This window comes from Urocampus carinirostris, chromosome 17 (assembly GCF_059441175.1).
Source record: "Urocampus carinirostris isolate Australia breed hairy pipefish chromosome 17, RoL_Ucar_1.0, whole genome shotgun sequence".
Classification (NCBI taxonomy): Eukaryota; Metazoa; Chordata; class Actinopteri; order Syngnathiformes; family Syngnathidae; genus Urocampus; species Urocampus carinirostris.
Genome location: NC_142365.1, coordinates 18413108 through 18428367, shown reverse-complemented (window position 1 = coordinate 18428367; position 15260 = coordinate 18413108). Strand labels below are relative to the sequence as shown.

Here is a 15260-nt window from a genome sequence, read left to right as displayed (position 1 = left end):
TGCAGGTGAATTGGCCGGTCCAGATTGTCCCTAGGTGTGAATGAGCGAGCGAATTGTCTGTCCCTGTGTGCCCTGCGACTGGCTGGCAACCAGTTCAGGGTGTCCCCTGCCCACTGCCCGAAGATGGCTGGGATGGGCTCCAGCACCCCCGCGACCCTACTGAGGATAAGCGGTACGGATAATGGATGGATGGATTTTGTACGATCAAAAACAAGTTACATTTAATGCAAAAGATAATCACTGGCGGGGCTGTGGTGCGACGTCAGTGCAACCTAGTGGAGAATATTGTTGACAGGAATGGCGGGAACGGCACGTCAGGCTGATAAGATAATCAGCGCATCCAGATGCGGAGGGGCCCTGATGACGGAGGACGGCAGGCAATGTTTTGAGAAACGCTCTGCTGTTTTGAGTTTTCCAGACATCGCGGCGAGGTGGTGGAGCTCACGTTGGTTGGGCTTCATTGGCATGCCCATGGGAGGAGCCGGCACACCATCTTGCTGAAAGACGTGGGCCGAGAGAAGAAGCGAGAGGACTTGAAGAGAAGGCTTACCGGGACTCCAACGATACTAATTCGACTACTTCGCCCGTATTCGATGGAGTTTAGTTAAATTGCTAATGAAATAAAATCTGCCCCGTGTGAAAATGTCGGCTTTTCTTGTTCATCTTTTCCATCAAGAAACGAGTGCACGTTGTTGGGTGAATGTAGGTTGTGTTTGGTTAATGGAGTCAGATAACTAAATCGAACAATTTGGTAAACGACACATTTTAGTATTTAAATTCCCAACTTTACTTTTGAGGATAAATACATTCAAACGCACATTCAAACCATAATTAAACAATAATTTCCCTTACAGACTTGTCTTATGTCAAATAAACACACCTTTAAATGGTAGTTCATGTATTTTTGCTTCTCATTCAAATCAATAGTGTTTATTACTGGTAGGGGGCACTAAATAATACGCACTGTTCCTTTAAGAGGAATACCCCATGAATGCTACGTGAGAGCCCCGCCCCCCTGATAATTTTTATTTTATTTATTTTGTTTTTTGTCCTCTTTTCAATGTTAGTACAGTGCGACTTATGCCTTTCACCTTTTCTAGTTTCCTGACTACTTGAGTCTACCAGGAATGGAAAATTTCCAGTCAAATTTAATGAAGATAAAAGCTGGTGTGCTCACTCATAGAAAATAAATGAAAACAAAAATGAACAATGATGCTATGGTAAATGATCACGGGTCAGAAAAAATAAATATAAAGGGATAATTGACCTAAAAGTCCAAGCCCCCCTACCACATCATTTCCCAAAAACGGAGGAGCAGATGTGAAATCATTTGTTGGCATCCAGGAATTGATCGTTGCAAAAACCGAAAGGTAAACAGAGGACATTTGAGTAAAATCGATAAAGGGGAAGTGTTTACACTCTTTTTTTACCATCCACCCATCCAATATCTGCGCCGCTTATCCTCATTAGGGTCGCGGGGGTGCTGGAGCCCATCGCAGCTATCTTGGGGCAGTGGGCAGGGGGACACCCTGAACTGGTTGCAAAGGGCACACAGACAGAAAACTCACTCGCGGGACAATTTGGTTAGGCCAATTAACTTACCCACACGAGCACGGGTAGAACATGCAAACTCCGCACAGGAAGGCTGGTTGCTGAATTCGATCTCATGACCTCAGAACTGTGCCACAGACGCGCTAACCACTCAACCGCCGCGCTGCCCAATACAGAGACATTTAGTGCTTAAATATTTTTACACATTGTCCCTTTAATTTTTGATAGTTTTGGTCCCAAAAAATGGCAAATATGCTGTCATTAATAGTCAAGTCATATTTATTTGTATAGCGCTTTATCATAAAAAGTCTCAAAGGGCTTTACAGAGCACAACAAAAAAACTAAAAAAAAAAAAAAAAAAAGAATGCAAACTTCACACAGGAAAGTTCGATCTCATGACCTCAGAACTATTCCGCAGACATGTCAACCACTCATCCGCTGTGCCGCCACCTTTTTCACCATTGTCATCAAATCTTCATTTTTGAGATTTTCCCAGGAGACTTTTGAGAAACTAGATCGCACAACATAGCCTGAGATAGCATTTGATTTGTATCTATTTAAAAAAATCATAACTCTTTTTTTGTAGAAATGAGAAACAGACTTTTGGTTTTCTCTTCCTTTGTTTTCTGGTTTATGTAGCTTTCTTATTTGTTTTTGTCATGATGAATAATTACATTCAGCTGTGCCCGCTCGTTTGGCACCAGCTACTGCTGGCTACCTGATTGGTTCCCCGTCCTACTTAAGCTGCGTCCTTTCACCGCCTGTTGTTAGTCCGTCAGCGAACCTCTGTTTTCACAAAGCAAGCATATTTGACTCTGACTCCCATCGGTCCTGTTTGCTCACCCGTTTTTCACCCGTCCGTTCCTGATTCTCCCGTTTGTCTCCGGCTATGACCCGTTTTTGACCCCGACCACATTTCGATCTCCCGTCCCGGCTAACGACCCGTTTTTTTTTTTTTTTCACCCCGACCACGTTCTGATCTCCCGTCCCAGCTAACGACCAGTTTTTCCGTCTACTACGCTATGATCTCCCGCTCCGAAAGATCCGCTTCCGCATTCGGAACACCTTCCGATTCCATGAGCTGCTTGCTTCCCACGTCCAGCGAACACCAGATCGCGGGCGCTGCCTTTCCCTCTATATCTCAATAAATTTGTGATTAACGTTGCGCATCCGAGTCCTACTTCTGTTCTTGTCGTGTCAGTTTTTCTGTTTTACATTTTTGTTTTAAGAAATTGTTTGACAATAATCAGGAAGTCTTGGTTTGTCCACCATTTTCAAGGCTAAATTCAAGTAATTTTTAATGACTTTCAAAGCCAATTTTTCAATTTCTCCAGTACAATTAAAAGGACAAATCCAGTGTGATTCGTGTATATTTCAGATCCATAAATATTTCTGCAATGTACATATGCGATTTTTAATCTTGCATGTGTATTTATCAAGATACATGATTTTTAGATCTCAGTAAATAGTAAATAGTGCATATAAATATAGTAAAAAGAGTAAATAGTGAATATATTTGTGAATCTGAACAATACGTATGTAAATATTTTTGATACGAATATCTACCCATATACAGTGAAGAAGTTTGAGCTCCCTCCAGAGATTTTCGATTGGGTTCAGGTCTAGAGACTGGCTGGACCTTGCTCGAACCTTAATATGCTTCTTATGGAGCCACTCTTCGGTTTTCCTGGCTGTGTGCTTAGGGTCGTTGTTGTGTTGGAAGACCAAGCCACGACCCATTATCAATGCTCTGACTAAGGGAAAGAGGTTGTTCCCCAAAATCTCACAATACACGGCCCCAGTCATCCTATTTTTAATGCAGTGCACTCGTCCTGTCCCATGTGACTATTGACTATTTTTTTGCACTATGATGACTATTTTCGCACCAAATGCACATTGCACAAACCTTTACGATACCAAACTGTATGTAACATCCTACATGCCGACATTTCTTGTTTAAATATCGTGTAAATTATAACTATAACCTTATCCTCCTTGTTTTATAACCTTATCTTCTCTGTTCCTTTATCTTCTTGGTTTTTTTACCTCACTGTGATTGTATGAAACTGGAGTGTCATGCCCAATTTCGTTGTCACAATACGTAACTGTATGTAACAATGACAATAAAGGTATATTCTATTCTATTCTATGTGCAGAAAAAACAACCCCAAAGTATGATGCTACCACCCCCTGCATCACAGTAGGGATGGTGTTATTCGGATTGTACTCTTCATTCTTCATCCTCAAAACACGCTAAGTGGAATTATGACCAAAAAGTTCTATTTTGGTTTAATCTCCCCACAAAATGTTTTCCCATGACTCCCCTGTAACATCTAAATGGTCATATTCACATTGAAGACGGGCGTTGACATGCGCTGGTTTATGCAGGGGAACCTTTCGTGCCATGCATGATTTCAATCCATGACGTCTTAGTGTATTACCTACAGTAACCCTGGAAACGGTGGTTCCAGCTCTAATCAGGTCATTGACCAACTCCTGTCGTGTAGTTCTGGGCTGATTCCTCACATTTCTTAGGATCATTGAGACCCCACGAGGTGATATCTTGCATGGGGCTCCACTCCGATTGAGAGTGATTGTCATGTTTATCTTCTTCCGTTTTCTAATGATTTCTCCAAGCTGCTTGGCAATCGCTCTGTAGCCCTTTCCAGCCTTGTGGGGGTGTACAATTTTTTCTCTGGTGTCTTTTGGACAGCTCTTTGGTCTTCGCCATGTAACAAGTCGATAGTATGGGGTGGACAGGTGTCTTTATGCGGCTAAGGACCTCAAACAGTTGCATCTGATTCAGGATGATACATGGAGTGCAGGTGGACTTCTAATGGGCGGCCTAACAAGTCTTTCAGGGTCAGAATTGTAGATGATACACAGGTGTTCAAATGCTCATTTGCGGCTATATTACACAAATAAATCGTTAAAAATGGTGATTTCTGGATTTTTCTTTTTAGTTTATCTCTCTCACAGTGGACATGCATCTGCGATGAAAATTTCAGACCTCTCCAAGTGGGAGAAATAGCAAAATAGCACTGGGTTCAAATACTTATTTTCTTCACTGTACGTGTTGGGTGAAAAATACAGTAATATGTACCTTACATTTTCAGTTGCAGGAAGCTTACCTTAGTAAGCTAGTAAACGTTACCTCTATTTTTTGCACGGCCCATAATAAATATCCATAATAGAGACGCAATCTTCTCACTAATACACATTTCATTGCGCCCAGTTTAAGTGTACCATGAACCTGTCCCGACGCATCCTAGTACAATGCGTACAAACTAAAGTCAGCTGCTGTCAATCACGATGAAAAAGGAAATGCAACGGCAAAGTGAAGCCTCCAGAGAGCAAAGTCGGCGTTATTTTTAAGCAGACTTGTTGAGAAACATGGCAATGATCTCAAGCATTTCTAGCTCTTTACTCAATATTTAAGCATTTTTGAAAGCACAACATTGAAATTCAAGCATTTTCAAGCTAAAAGCATGGGCCATGGTATTCAAGAAACATTCGTTACATCAATACCTTTTCACAACTCAATGCGATGTTGTGACGCTAACATCGCTAACATTGCTAACATCGCTAACATCACACTGCGCTATTTTGTTTGCACACGAGAGACCGTCGTCTGCAAAACAAACAAAAGTGGCCTCATAACAACACGTACTGTATTATGTTTTGCAACGTAAAATCAAAGAACTTTTCCTGTCTCTGTCTATTATCCGCCTGTCATTGTTCTTTTTTTGTCTCTCTGCCTCTCTCGCTCTCAAAGTACCACGCTGGATTCTTACGGCTGTTGATCAGGAAGCAAGAAGAAATGCAATGGCAAAGCGACGCAACCAGTTTTGGCGTCATTTTTGAGCAGACTTGTTGAGAAACATGGCAACCATTTCAAGCATTTACAAGCGCTTCACTCAATATTCAGGCATTTTTCAAACTTTGAAAGCACTACATTAAAATTCAAGCATTTAAAAAGTACTTCACAGAAAATTCAAGCACTTTTCAACCCTCCTCAGTTAAAGCTAGTTTGTGTTCAAACTTTCGTTTTGTTTATTAAATTCTAGCTTGTGTTACGCGTTATCTGCCTTTCATGTTTTGTCCATTTAGATTTAGCATTCTAACATAATCCTGCTTTTCCCTCTTTTTATGTTTTCGAGCTGGTCGGCGTTAGAGCAGTTGTCATAATCAAGTATGAGTGTGTTCCCTCCGTCCTCTTACTTTCATGTTTTGTTAAATATGATCCAGTGTTCCTTTGATTTCAAGCCCCCGAACAAACTTTGAGTCATGTTGAGTATGGTATTAGAGTTTTATTTTTCTTTATTTTATTTGCGGGAAAATGTCCTAATGGTTGCAATTTCTAATCCTATTTATCGTTTACCTAAATATGCATTTTCACTTGTCTTGTTTTCTTAGCTGTCAAAGTGAAATTCTCCCAAGCGAAAATCTTTAAGTTAAGTTCTTTAAGAAGGGTAGCGGCTTGTATTCCAAGGTGTCTCTTTCCAGGACGTCTTTGAGGAAAGGAACAATCCGGAAGACGTTGATGTGGAAATCTCGAGAGTCCTCGTCCGATTCCACCACGCCGCCGCCTTTGCACATGTTTTTGCTTCCCCAGCTCACGATTCCGATCTGGGGTGGGGGGTTACAAATGCATTCGATACAACCGTTAAAGTGACCGTGTGCAAGAAATTACCATTAGGGGCTGCAGCTTAGAATGGAGTTGAAGTTTGAAGGGTAAAATTCCCTAGCCCAATACTAAATTTGAGTCATTTTAGCTCATGGGGCAAATGGTAAAAATACAAACATTCTCACAGGGGGGACTGGACTTTTAGATTAAAGAGAAAGAAGGCTAAAAGGAGAGAGCGGGACATAGAAAGAATGAGAGAGAAAGAGAGATAGAGAGAGAAAGAAAGAGAGAAAGAACTTCAGAGAAAGATAGAAAGAAAGGAAGAAAAAAGATAGAAACTCAGAAAGAGAAAAAAGTTAGAAAGTTAGAAAGAAAGGAAGAAAAGAAGAAAAGAAAGAGAAAGCAGTGTTCTCGTTTGCCCGCGTCCCCGCGTCCTAGACGCATCATTTTTGCTGGGGACGCAATGTGTCAAATCAACGTGCGTCCCCGGGACGCAACTTTTTTGACACCAAATTGTCATTATTACCCGATTACTTTTTTTTTAACAAAGATTTACCGCACTCCAAACTTTTCGTCAGGCAGATCCGCTATTGTTGTTTTGGTCTCGCGTCGATCTCGGCAAACGGTTGTCGAGTGAAAGAGAAGTATGCCTCCGTAAAAACAGTTGGTATCAGGTGCAAATTAAAAAAAAATTGGTCATTTCTTCAGTGTCGGTAATAAGTCGAAACATAATACAGAAAGTGGTAACAACAGCAATAATTCCGGCACGAAAAAACGGTGGAGAAATTCTTCAGAAGACCGCGAAGGCAAGGAAAACACGCGTTTTGAAGCGAACAATTCGACAAGAGATAAACAAAAGAATACTCCTAGCAAGAAAAGGACTTTTCTGCCAAAATTGACTCAATTATATTCCTGGTTACGCTATAAGGAGGATGATAATGGAGGCAACAGGTTCTGTGATGCGTGCACCCAGCGTGACAAAAAAACTGGATTGCATAGATCATTTCGCAATACGAACTTTCAGAAAAGTACATTGGATCGGCACAACGACAATGAAAACCACAAATTAGCTATGGAAATTCCTTTGCTGCAATTGGACCTTGAGAAGGCATTACAACTGTAAAAATCTGAAGTGATTAAAACTGCATGAATGTATAGACTAATATTTCAGCAATATTATTTTGTATAATGTACAATACTTTTGTGAACTGAAAAATCTGAAGCGATAACTGCTTTGTATTACCAATTGAATGTGATGATTAAAACTGAATGAATATATAGATTTCTATATCTATTTATATATTTGTCACCGATTTACAATTTCAACCTCGATAACACTAAATTTTGGGGACCCAAAGATCTCTGTTGGGACCCATAGATTTTTGTGCATGCGAGTCCCCGGGACCCATCACTTTTCAGAGGTAAAATGAACACTGGAGAAAGAAATAAAGCAAAAAAAAAAGAACTACAATAAAGAAAGAAAGCGAGAGAAGGAAAGAGAAAGACAGAGAGAAAGAAAAATAAATAGAAAGAAAGAAAGAGACTAAGAGAGAAAGAAAGAGAGAGAAAGAGAGAGAAAGAGAAAGAGAAAGAGAGAGAAAGAGAAAGAAAGATAGAATGATAGAAATAAAAAAATAAAAAAGAAAGAAAGACAGAAAGAGAGACATAAAGAGAAAGAAAGAAAGAAAGAAACATACAAACAAAGAAAAATAGAAAGAAACATAAGAAGAAAAAAACAAACAGAAGTAGAGAAAGAAAGAGAGGGGAAAGAAAGAGATAAAGAGAGAGAAGGAAATGGGAAGAAAGAGATAGAGAAAGAAATAGATTTAAAAGAAAGAGAGAGAAAGAAAGAAAGAAAGAGGAGGAAAGAAAGAATCATACAAAGAAAGAAACATAGAAAGAAAGAAACAAACAAAAGTAGTGAAAGAAAGAGAGGGGAAAGAAAGAGATAAAGAGAGAGAGAAGGAAATGGGAAGAAAGAGATAGAGAAAGAAAGAGATTTAAAAGAAAGAGAAAGAAAGAAGGGGAGAGAGAGAATGGAAGAAAGCAAGAGAGACTACTTCCAGATTTTTCTTGAGAACGAATTTAAGCCAGTAAAGGGATAGGAAAACTGCTGAGTGACAACAAAAGACAGAGCAAGCTGCATAAACCCAGAGCGGCTGGAAAGAGCCCATCGCTGGAGTTGTTCAGAGCTGGTATTAGCGGCTAACTTGAGCACCTAGTGGAAGAAGCTACCAAAAAGTCCAGTGAAAATTACAAGAGCAAGCTTTATTTACACAGAGAAGTTAACCAAATATAGCGAGCCAGATCCTGCCGCCACGTGGAAAACGTGTGTGGCTAGAGAGGAAAACAGTGGAAAAATGTCAGCGATGACAGAATGATGGTATACCGTGATGTTCGCATGCACATTGAAGGACGAAGCAAGAGCAGCTAACAATTACAGTAGTGAATAACGGTGAGCGGTAGCCTGCAGCCGATTGTCTTACATGAGAAGCTAGATAAGGAAACCGTTAATAAAAGTCGGAAAAAGACACTGAAAGACGAAGCAATAACAATAGTGGCTAGCGGCTAGCCATAGCATGCAGCTAAGTTGTAATGAGCTTAGAAAAAAATCAGTGGAAAAAGTGAGTGAGAATAGAATAGAATAAAATAGATAAAATACCACAGTTATGACAACAAGTAAAGGGTACTGGTAAAATAAGAAAAAGTAAAGATCTAAAACATCCTAGTCATCATTGACAATCTAGCATTGTACAGAATCCTAAATTGTCTAACAATGTAGCACAAAGCAAGAAGCATCTAAAGGTAACAGTAGCGGCTAGCCGTCGAGCCAGAGCCTGCAGCAGCCAAGTGGCCGACATGAGAGGCTAAAGAAGGAAACAGTGGATAAAAGTCAAAGACCAGCCGTGGTAGGTGAGAAACGCCGAAGAACAAAGCAGGAGCAGCTAACAGTACAATAGCTACTTGCGGCGAGCCACGGCCTGCAGCCAATATGAGTGACTAGAGAGAGAAGCAGTGAAAAAAAATAGCAAAAGGCTGACCTGCACGGTGCGATGTTGGTAGGTCTTGAAGACGGCCCCTCCCGAGTCGCCTGCCCCCAAAAGACAAAAATCCATTTCTTTTTTCCAAAACAATAAAAACAAATAAAAGCGGACTCACCCGTGCACGCAATGTGATCCCGTTGAGGTTTGAGTCCCCCGGTGCACAAAAAGTTCTCGGTGACGGGGACTTCGGTTTTGTTGGTGGTGATGCCGGGAGCGTCCAGGGCGTGTCGGACGCATTCGTCCCTCTAGTTTCACATCAAATAAATCAAGAAAATACAAGGACAAGGACATTTGAAGGCGACTCACCTGAGGGCCGAGCTTGACCCGAACCACTTTTTCGTCTACCCATCGGGTTTGGCTGTGTGTCAGGAAAAAAAGAGTGTCCAGGTTCTTTAACAAGCGCTTCTCTGTCAGAAGTGAACAAAAAAAAAAAAGTATTCATCACAAAGTAAAACACAGGAATACAACAAAATAGAGACCAAATAGTTTGGTAATCACATTTGTGCTCAGGGCACCCGAATGGCTAGCAACGGCCCTGCCAGATAATGGATCACAGCCGCATGGGTACTGTTCATTTACGGTGAAAAGGACGGACAAATTTGCTCTGTCGGCCCCTGCTTTCAGTAATAGTCGATTGGGGGTAATGTATCACCAACACAACTGTGCATTTCATCTTTGGACGGCCAATAGCCGTACGCCTCTTGACAAAAGTGCCTTGTCCCCATTTGCAACAATATGTGATTAGGGATAATGGATTGTGGACAGACAAGTGCAGTTCAATATAGGCAGAAAAAGAGTAAAATGCAAAAAAGAGCTGCGAGGCCTGGCAAAACTAGTAGATTTACAAGAACGAGAGTAAGAAAGCAAGAGAGGGAATGAAAATGAAAGAGAGAGCAGAAAAGAGAGAAGGAAAAAAGAGAGAGAGGGAGACAGAGAGAGAGAGAAATACAGCGAGCCCAATAGAGAGCGAAAGAGAGAAAAAAGGAGAGGACGATTAAGAAAGAGAGAGAAAAGAGAAATAAAGGAAGGAAAACGAGAAAAGAAAATAAAGAGAGAAAGAAAGTGAGACGGAGAGAGAGAGAAAGGGATAAAGGGAGAGATATAAAGAAAAAGAATGACAGAAGTAAATAGATAGAGAGTGGGAGAGAAAGAGTGTGTGAGAGAGAGAGAGAAAGAGTCAAAGAAAGATCGAAAAAGAAAGTGTGCGTGAAATAGAGAGAAAGAAAGAAAAAAACGAGAAGGAGAGAGAAAGTGAGAAAAAGGAAGATACTAGAAAGAAAGTGATAGAACAAAACATAGACTAAGAAAGATAAAGTGAGAAAGTGAAAGTGAGAAAAAAGAGAGCGAAGACAAGAAAAAGAGGGACAGAAAAAAGAAAAAGTCAGAGAGAGGAGGAGAGAAAGAGAGGGAAAAAAAGAGTTGCAGGTGCTTTGCGAATGGCGCCTGGCTTTGGCGACAACGAGAGGGAATATTTCAATTGCAGCTCATTTTTTTCTTGTGCTTCTTCTCTCAGCGATTACAACCGTAGGGGGGGCTGCATGTTGTGTTCTAGAGTAAATCGTTTTGCTTATTCGGAGTCTGCTTATTTTTCTGATACCGACCTTGTTGTGCACAGGTGGATTCAGAAGCCATTCTTAAAGCTGCGTTGGTTTCCAGGGTGCAAGGGAGGCAAATGGGTCTAAACCGGAAGAGAAGACAATGTTGCAGGCGAGCTCTTTCATAACGGTTTTTTACTTTGTACCTGACCAAAGTAGAGATGGTCACATAGTCCTTCAGTTGGACGAGTGCCACGTCGTAGTCGTAAAATTCCTTTACGCCTTCCTTCTCTTTGGCGCTGACGTTGAACTTTGGGTGCAGGAAAAAATTCTTCACTCGCTTTGCTGTCAGAAAGACGAAATGGCTGAATCAAATCACCTCGATTTCAGATTTTCACGTAAAAAAGTGATGTGAGTGAATAGTGCGGTAGGTGGCCGTCAGGGCCTGTAAGGCCTACTATGCTGGCCTAATCGAATTTCAAGTTGGTGGAGCCAGGGCCTTATTACTGGCATAGGGATATGTCTGCAGTTTCACAAACAATGATTGGCTAGGGGGCGGTAACGGATGTATCACGGATGTGGCACAACATTTTCAGTCTAAAATCGAATGAAAATTTATGCCGGAAATACGGCAGGACAGGCTCGACTTTCGGCGTTAGAAAACAACTTCTTAATGGAACTGAAACGCACAAAGAATCTCTTCGACAAAATAATTGAAATCTTTTTAAGGAAAAAAAAACGAGGGTGGAATTTGTGCAAAAATACTTGTTGGATTATCCCTTACTATTATTCATGTTTTTATTTTTATATATATCGCAGGTGTAGCTGCAGTAAATGCATATTGTGTCACGGTTGCCACGGCGCCCAATCGGCCCCACCCGTGGACACCAGCTGAAACGCGTTGACAGATTGCTTCCGGACTACTTAAACGTGGTCTTGCCAAGTGCCTGGTGTCAGAGCGTCTGAAACTTCTGCGAAACTCCTGCTAGACTCTGTGTAATATGCCAATTCCTGTGAATTTCCCTGTGTTTGATCCTGTTTTATTTTCGTCCCGATCTGTTTGATTTTGACCACTCTTTTGTTCAAGTTTCAATCCACTTCCGCGACCATTGATTCCCGGATCGAGTGTGCGCGCATTCCTCCTCTCCCTAATAAACTGTGAGTACGTTACGCTATTGGGTTCTCCATTCCTGTTTCCTGGTTCCTGACATATTGAGGGTTAGATTGATTCAGTCATAGTACTACTGAAGGCCTAGGTGTGAAATGCACGGCTTGCCACTGGAATAGTGATATAGCGGGTCGGAGCATCGTCAAAGTAAAACACAAGTTTCAAAGAATATGGTTTACATCTGCTGCCGTGTCCATCGTCGATGTCCACCGTCACGTGTTGAGGCCTATCTTCAAAAGTGAAGCAGTGTGCCGCTGTCAAGACGAACTCGGCCGTCACTAGAGAGCCCATACACTTCATCACTCGTTCTTCGTTCTAGAGGTCAGGCAACAAAAACACTCAAAAATTCAATCAAACCTGATTTGTACAGCACTATTTTTTCCAGTACCATTAAAAGAAGAAATCCATCAAAAGAACAAGAGCCTAAACATTAGTTTCAAACCCTAACTTTAGCCCCAACCTTATTTAAGAACCCAAAATCTGTTCAGAACCCTAACTTGCAGCCCAAACCCTAGCTCCTAGCTCTAGCCCTACACTTAGGCATTAGCTCAAGCTGTAACCACTGCCCTAACCCTTTTAGAACTGTAACCAAAGCTCAAATATTCTATATCTATTTTGGAATCCTACATTCAGTTTAGAGCCCTAAAATGAAGCTTAAACCCTTGTCCCTAACCATAAGCTTTCACCTAAGTCTAGCTGTAACCCCAGCACCAACCCAATTTCAGAACCCTAGTTAAACCCAGTTTTATACTAAAGGATTTTATACATCTGACTATAAAGGATTTTGTAAGATCAAATACAAGTTACATTTAATGCACAATATATTCACTGGCTGGGCTGTAGGGCAGGTCAATGCAACGTAGTGGAGGATGATGTTTACAGAAACAGCGGAACTGGGACGAAGGGCTGATATGATAATTAGCCCTTCCCGACGCAAAAGGGGGCCTGATGACGTAGAAACACTCTGCTGTTTTGAGTTACTCCAGACATCGAGGAGAGGGCGTGGGGGTTTTCCTGGCACGCCCATTGGAGGAGCCGACACACCAGCTTGCGGAGAGACGTGGGTAGAAAAAAAAAGAAAGATCGAGAGAGGAGGTTTGACAGAGACTCAAGCGACACTAATTCGGCTAATTCAGCCATTGATTCGATGGAGTTCACTTGGCTAATTTATTTAAGAAATTCAATCTGCTGCCGTGTGAAAATGTCGGCTATTCTTGTCCATCTTTTCTTATCAAGAAACGAGCGCGCATTGTTAAGAGAGTGCAGGTTGTGCTAGGTTAGTGGAGTCAGATAACTAATTCGAAGAATTTGGTAAACGGTACATTTTAATATATTTAAAACCTAACAATACCCAATTAAGTAGCCTGAACCTTAGTTTTTAACCCCACCACAAGTCTTATTTTGGAACCATAAAAAAGTTTAAAACCCTTATTTCAAGCACCAAACCCGAGCCCCTTACCCTAGCCCAACCCCTAACAAAAGAAACATGGCGACAATTTCAAGCATTAACCACCACTTCGCTTAAAAATCAAGGACTTTTCAAACCCTGAAGACATAACACTGAAATTGAAGCAATTTCAAGGATTTCAAGAACCTGTATGAAAACTCAGATGAAAACATGTACCAGGACCTCCATGTTTGCATGAGAGAAAAAATGGGCCGACTCTGGCTGGGTACTTGAAACAGTAAACAGAAAAATTGCTCCTGATGTTAATTTTCGTGGAGTCCAGAGAGCAAGGAACTACAATTGTATAAACGATTGGGGAAAAAAGCATGGATAAGCACCTTCTTGTTTGCTTGAGAGAGAAAAGGGCAGACTACATTTGTTCAATGATAAATTATTATATAAATTTTCTTTGGGAGTCAAGAGAGCTGGGGATTACCGTATTTTCCAGACTAAAAGCCGCACACAAAAAAATCCAAATTGGCCAGAAATTTGAAAGTTTGCCTTATAACCCAGTGAGTAGGGCAAAATAAAGTAGATACGGAGCACACAATACAGTATATACAGGTGAGCATTTCTCCATGTTTAATGGTAGTACCGTATTTGTGCAATGATAGATGCATCGAAAAACATTCCTGACCAAAATCACAAAACACTGTATGTTACGGGAATAAAACCAGATGACATACGAAAAGGCATTTAGTTTCATCTCACTATCACCCTTTTTTTAGTCATGATGCTAGAAACGAATGTCGTAAAATGGAGAGAAAACAGAAATTAATCCTGAAAGATATAAATTAACGCAAAGTCCAAGTTGTTATTCCCTCTTCTTTGTGATTTCTGTTTCCTTATTCTCTAACATTTGTTTCAGGCACTGTGAGTGAAAATGGTGAAATAAAAAGATCAAATCTAATGCCTTTTTGTGCGTTTCTGTGCTCTCTCACCGCCGCAACCTGGGTTTAATTCCCGTTTCATGCAATGTATTTAAATTTTGGTGAGCGACGTTTTTCGTCTGATCAATCTTTGCATCTATAAAATGTGCAATGGTTATACACGATTACCGTAGCTCCTACTGTAGTTTCATTTCCAAGCGCCTTATAGTCCAGTGCACCTCATATATACACAACATATATATATATATATATATATATATATATATATATATATATATATATATATAAACCTAACTTTAATTTAATCTAAATCAAAGGTTAACCTAGTATAACCTAATTCTAATCCATCTATGTATCTATCTAAATCTAGTCTAATCTCAATCTATCTAATCTAATTGTAACTTAAATCTAATCTAATTGTAAACTAAATCTACCTACCTATCTATCAAGGGAGCCAAAAAGTTTCACAAGGCACTCTCTCTCTCTCTCTCTCTCTCTCTCTCTCTCTCTCTCTATCTATCTATCTAATCTAAATTACTTTATAAATCTCAAGTTGAGTGTGTGTGTTTTTCTGTTTGACTGTGGTTTATAGGCTTATGTGGCTTAAAACAGATTTTTGTGAAAATGTACACTCTAGTGCTTTAGGCCTCTGGGAGTGTCCTTGGCTAGGCACCCCCTATAAATACCAACAAAATTGAGAAACATCTGCTTTTGTGTACGAGCAGCTCAGGAGCTGCATGCGGTCAAAATGCTCTTTGGCACTCCCAAGTGGCTCCCTGGCACTTTTTTAAACGAACACCAGTAAGTAAAATGGCTGGCAACAACAACGTCTAAATAAAGGAAATATGGTCTTTGAGCAAATATTAGCCTTAACAGAGACAGACAGATGCATACTTAAGTGGAAGGGGATTTAAGTAACGGCTTCAAAGTACCCTAATGTGGTAAGTAGTTTCTACTTCACAAATCTACTCAAGCAAGAAATATAGTGATTTAAAAAT

General features: G+C 40.6%; 1 protein-coding gene across 1 annotated transcript in view; it reads right to left on the bottom strand.

The window, feature by feature from the left end:
- Nucleotides 1-5846: 5846 nt before the first annotated feature.
- LOC148349411 (complement factor B-like) overlaps nt 5847-15260 on the bottom strand; it is a 31795-nt gene continuing 22381 nt past the window's right edge. The window contains exons 12-18 of the mRNA XM_088320545.1: nt 12105-12240; nt 10964-11102; nt 10824-10900; nt 9529-9629; nt 9338-9467; nt 9220-9269; nt 5847-6180 (exon numbers count right to left, since the gene is read on the bottom strand). Coding sequence (XP_088176671.1) covers nt 6001-6180; nt 9220-9269; nt 9338-9467; nt 9529-9629; nt 10824-10900; nt 10964-11102; nt 12105-12240 — 813 coding nt within the window. The 3' untranslated portion in view covers nt 5847-6000. The remainder of the gene's footprint in view (nt 6181-9219; nt 9270-9337; nt 9468-9528; nt 9630-10823; nt 10901-10963; nt 11103-12104; nt 12241-15260) is intronic.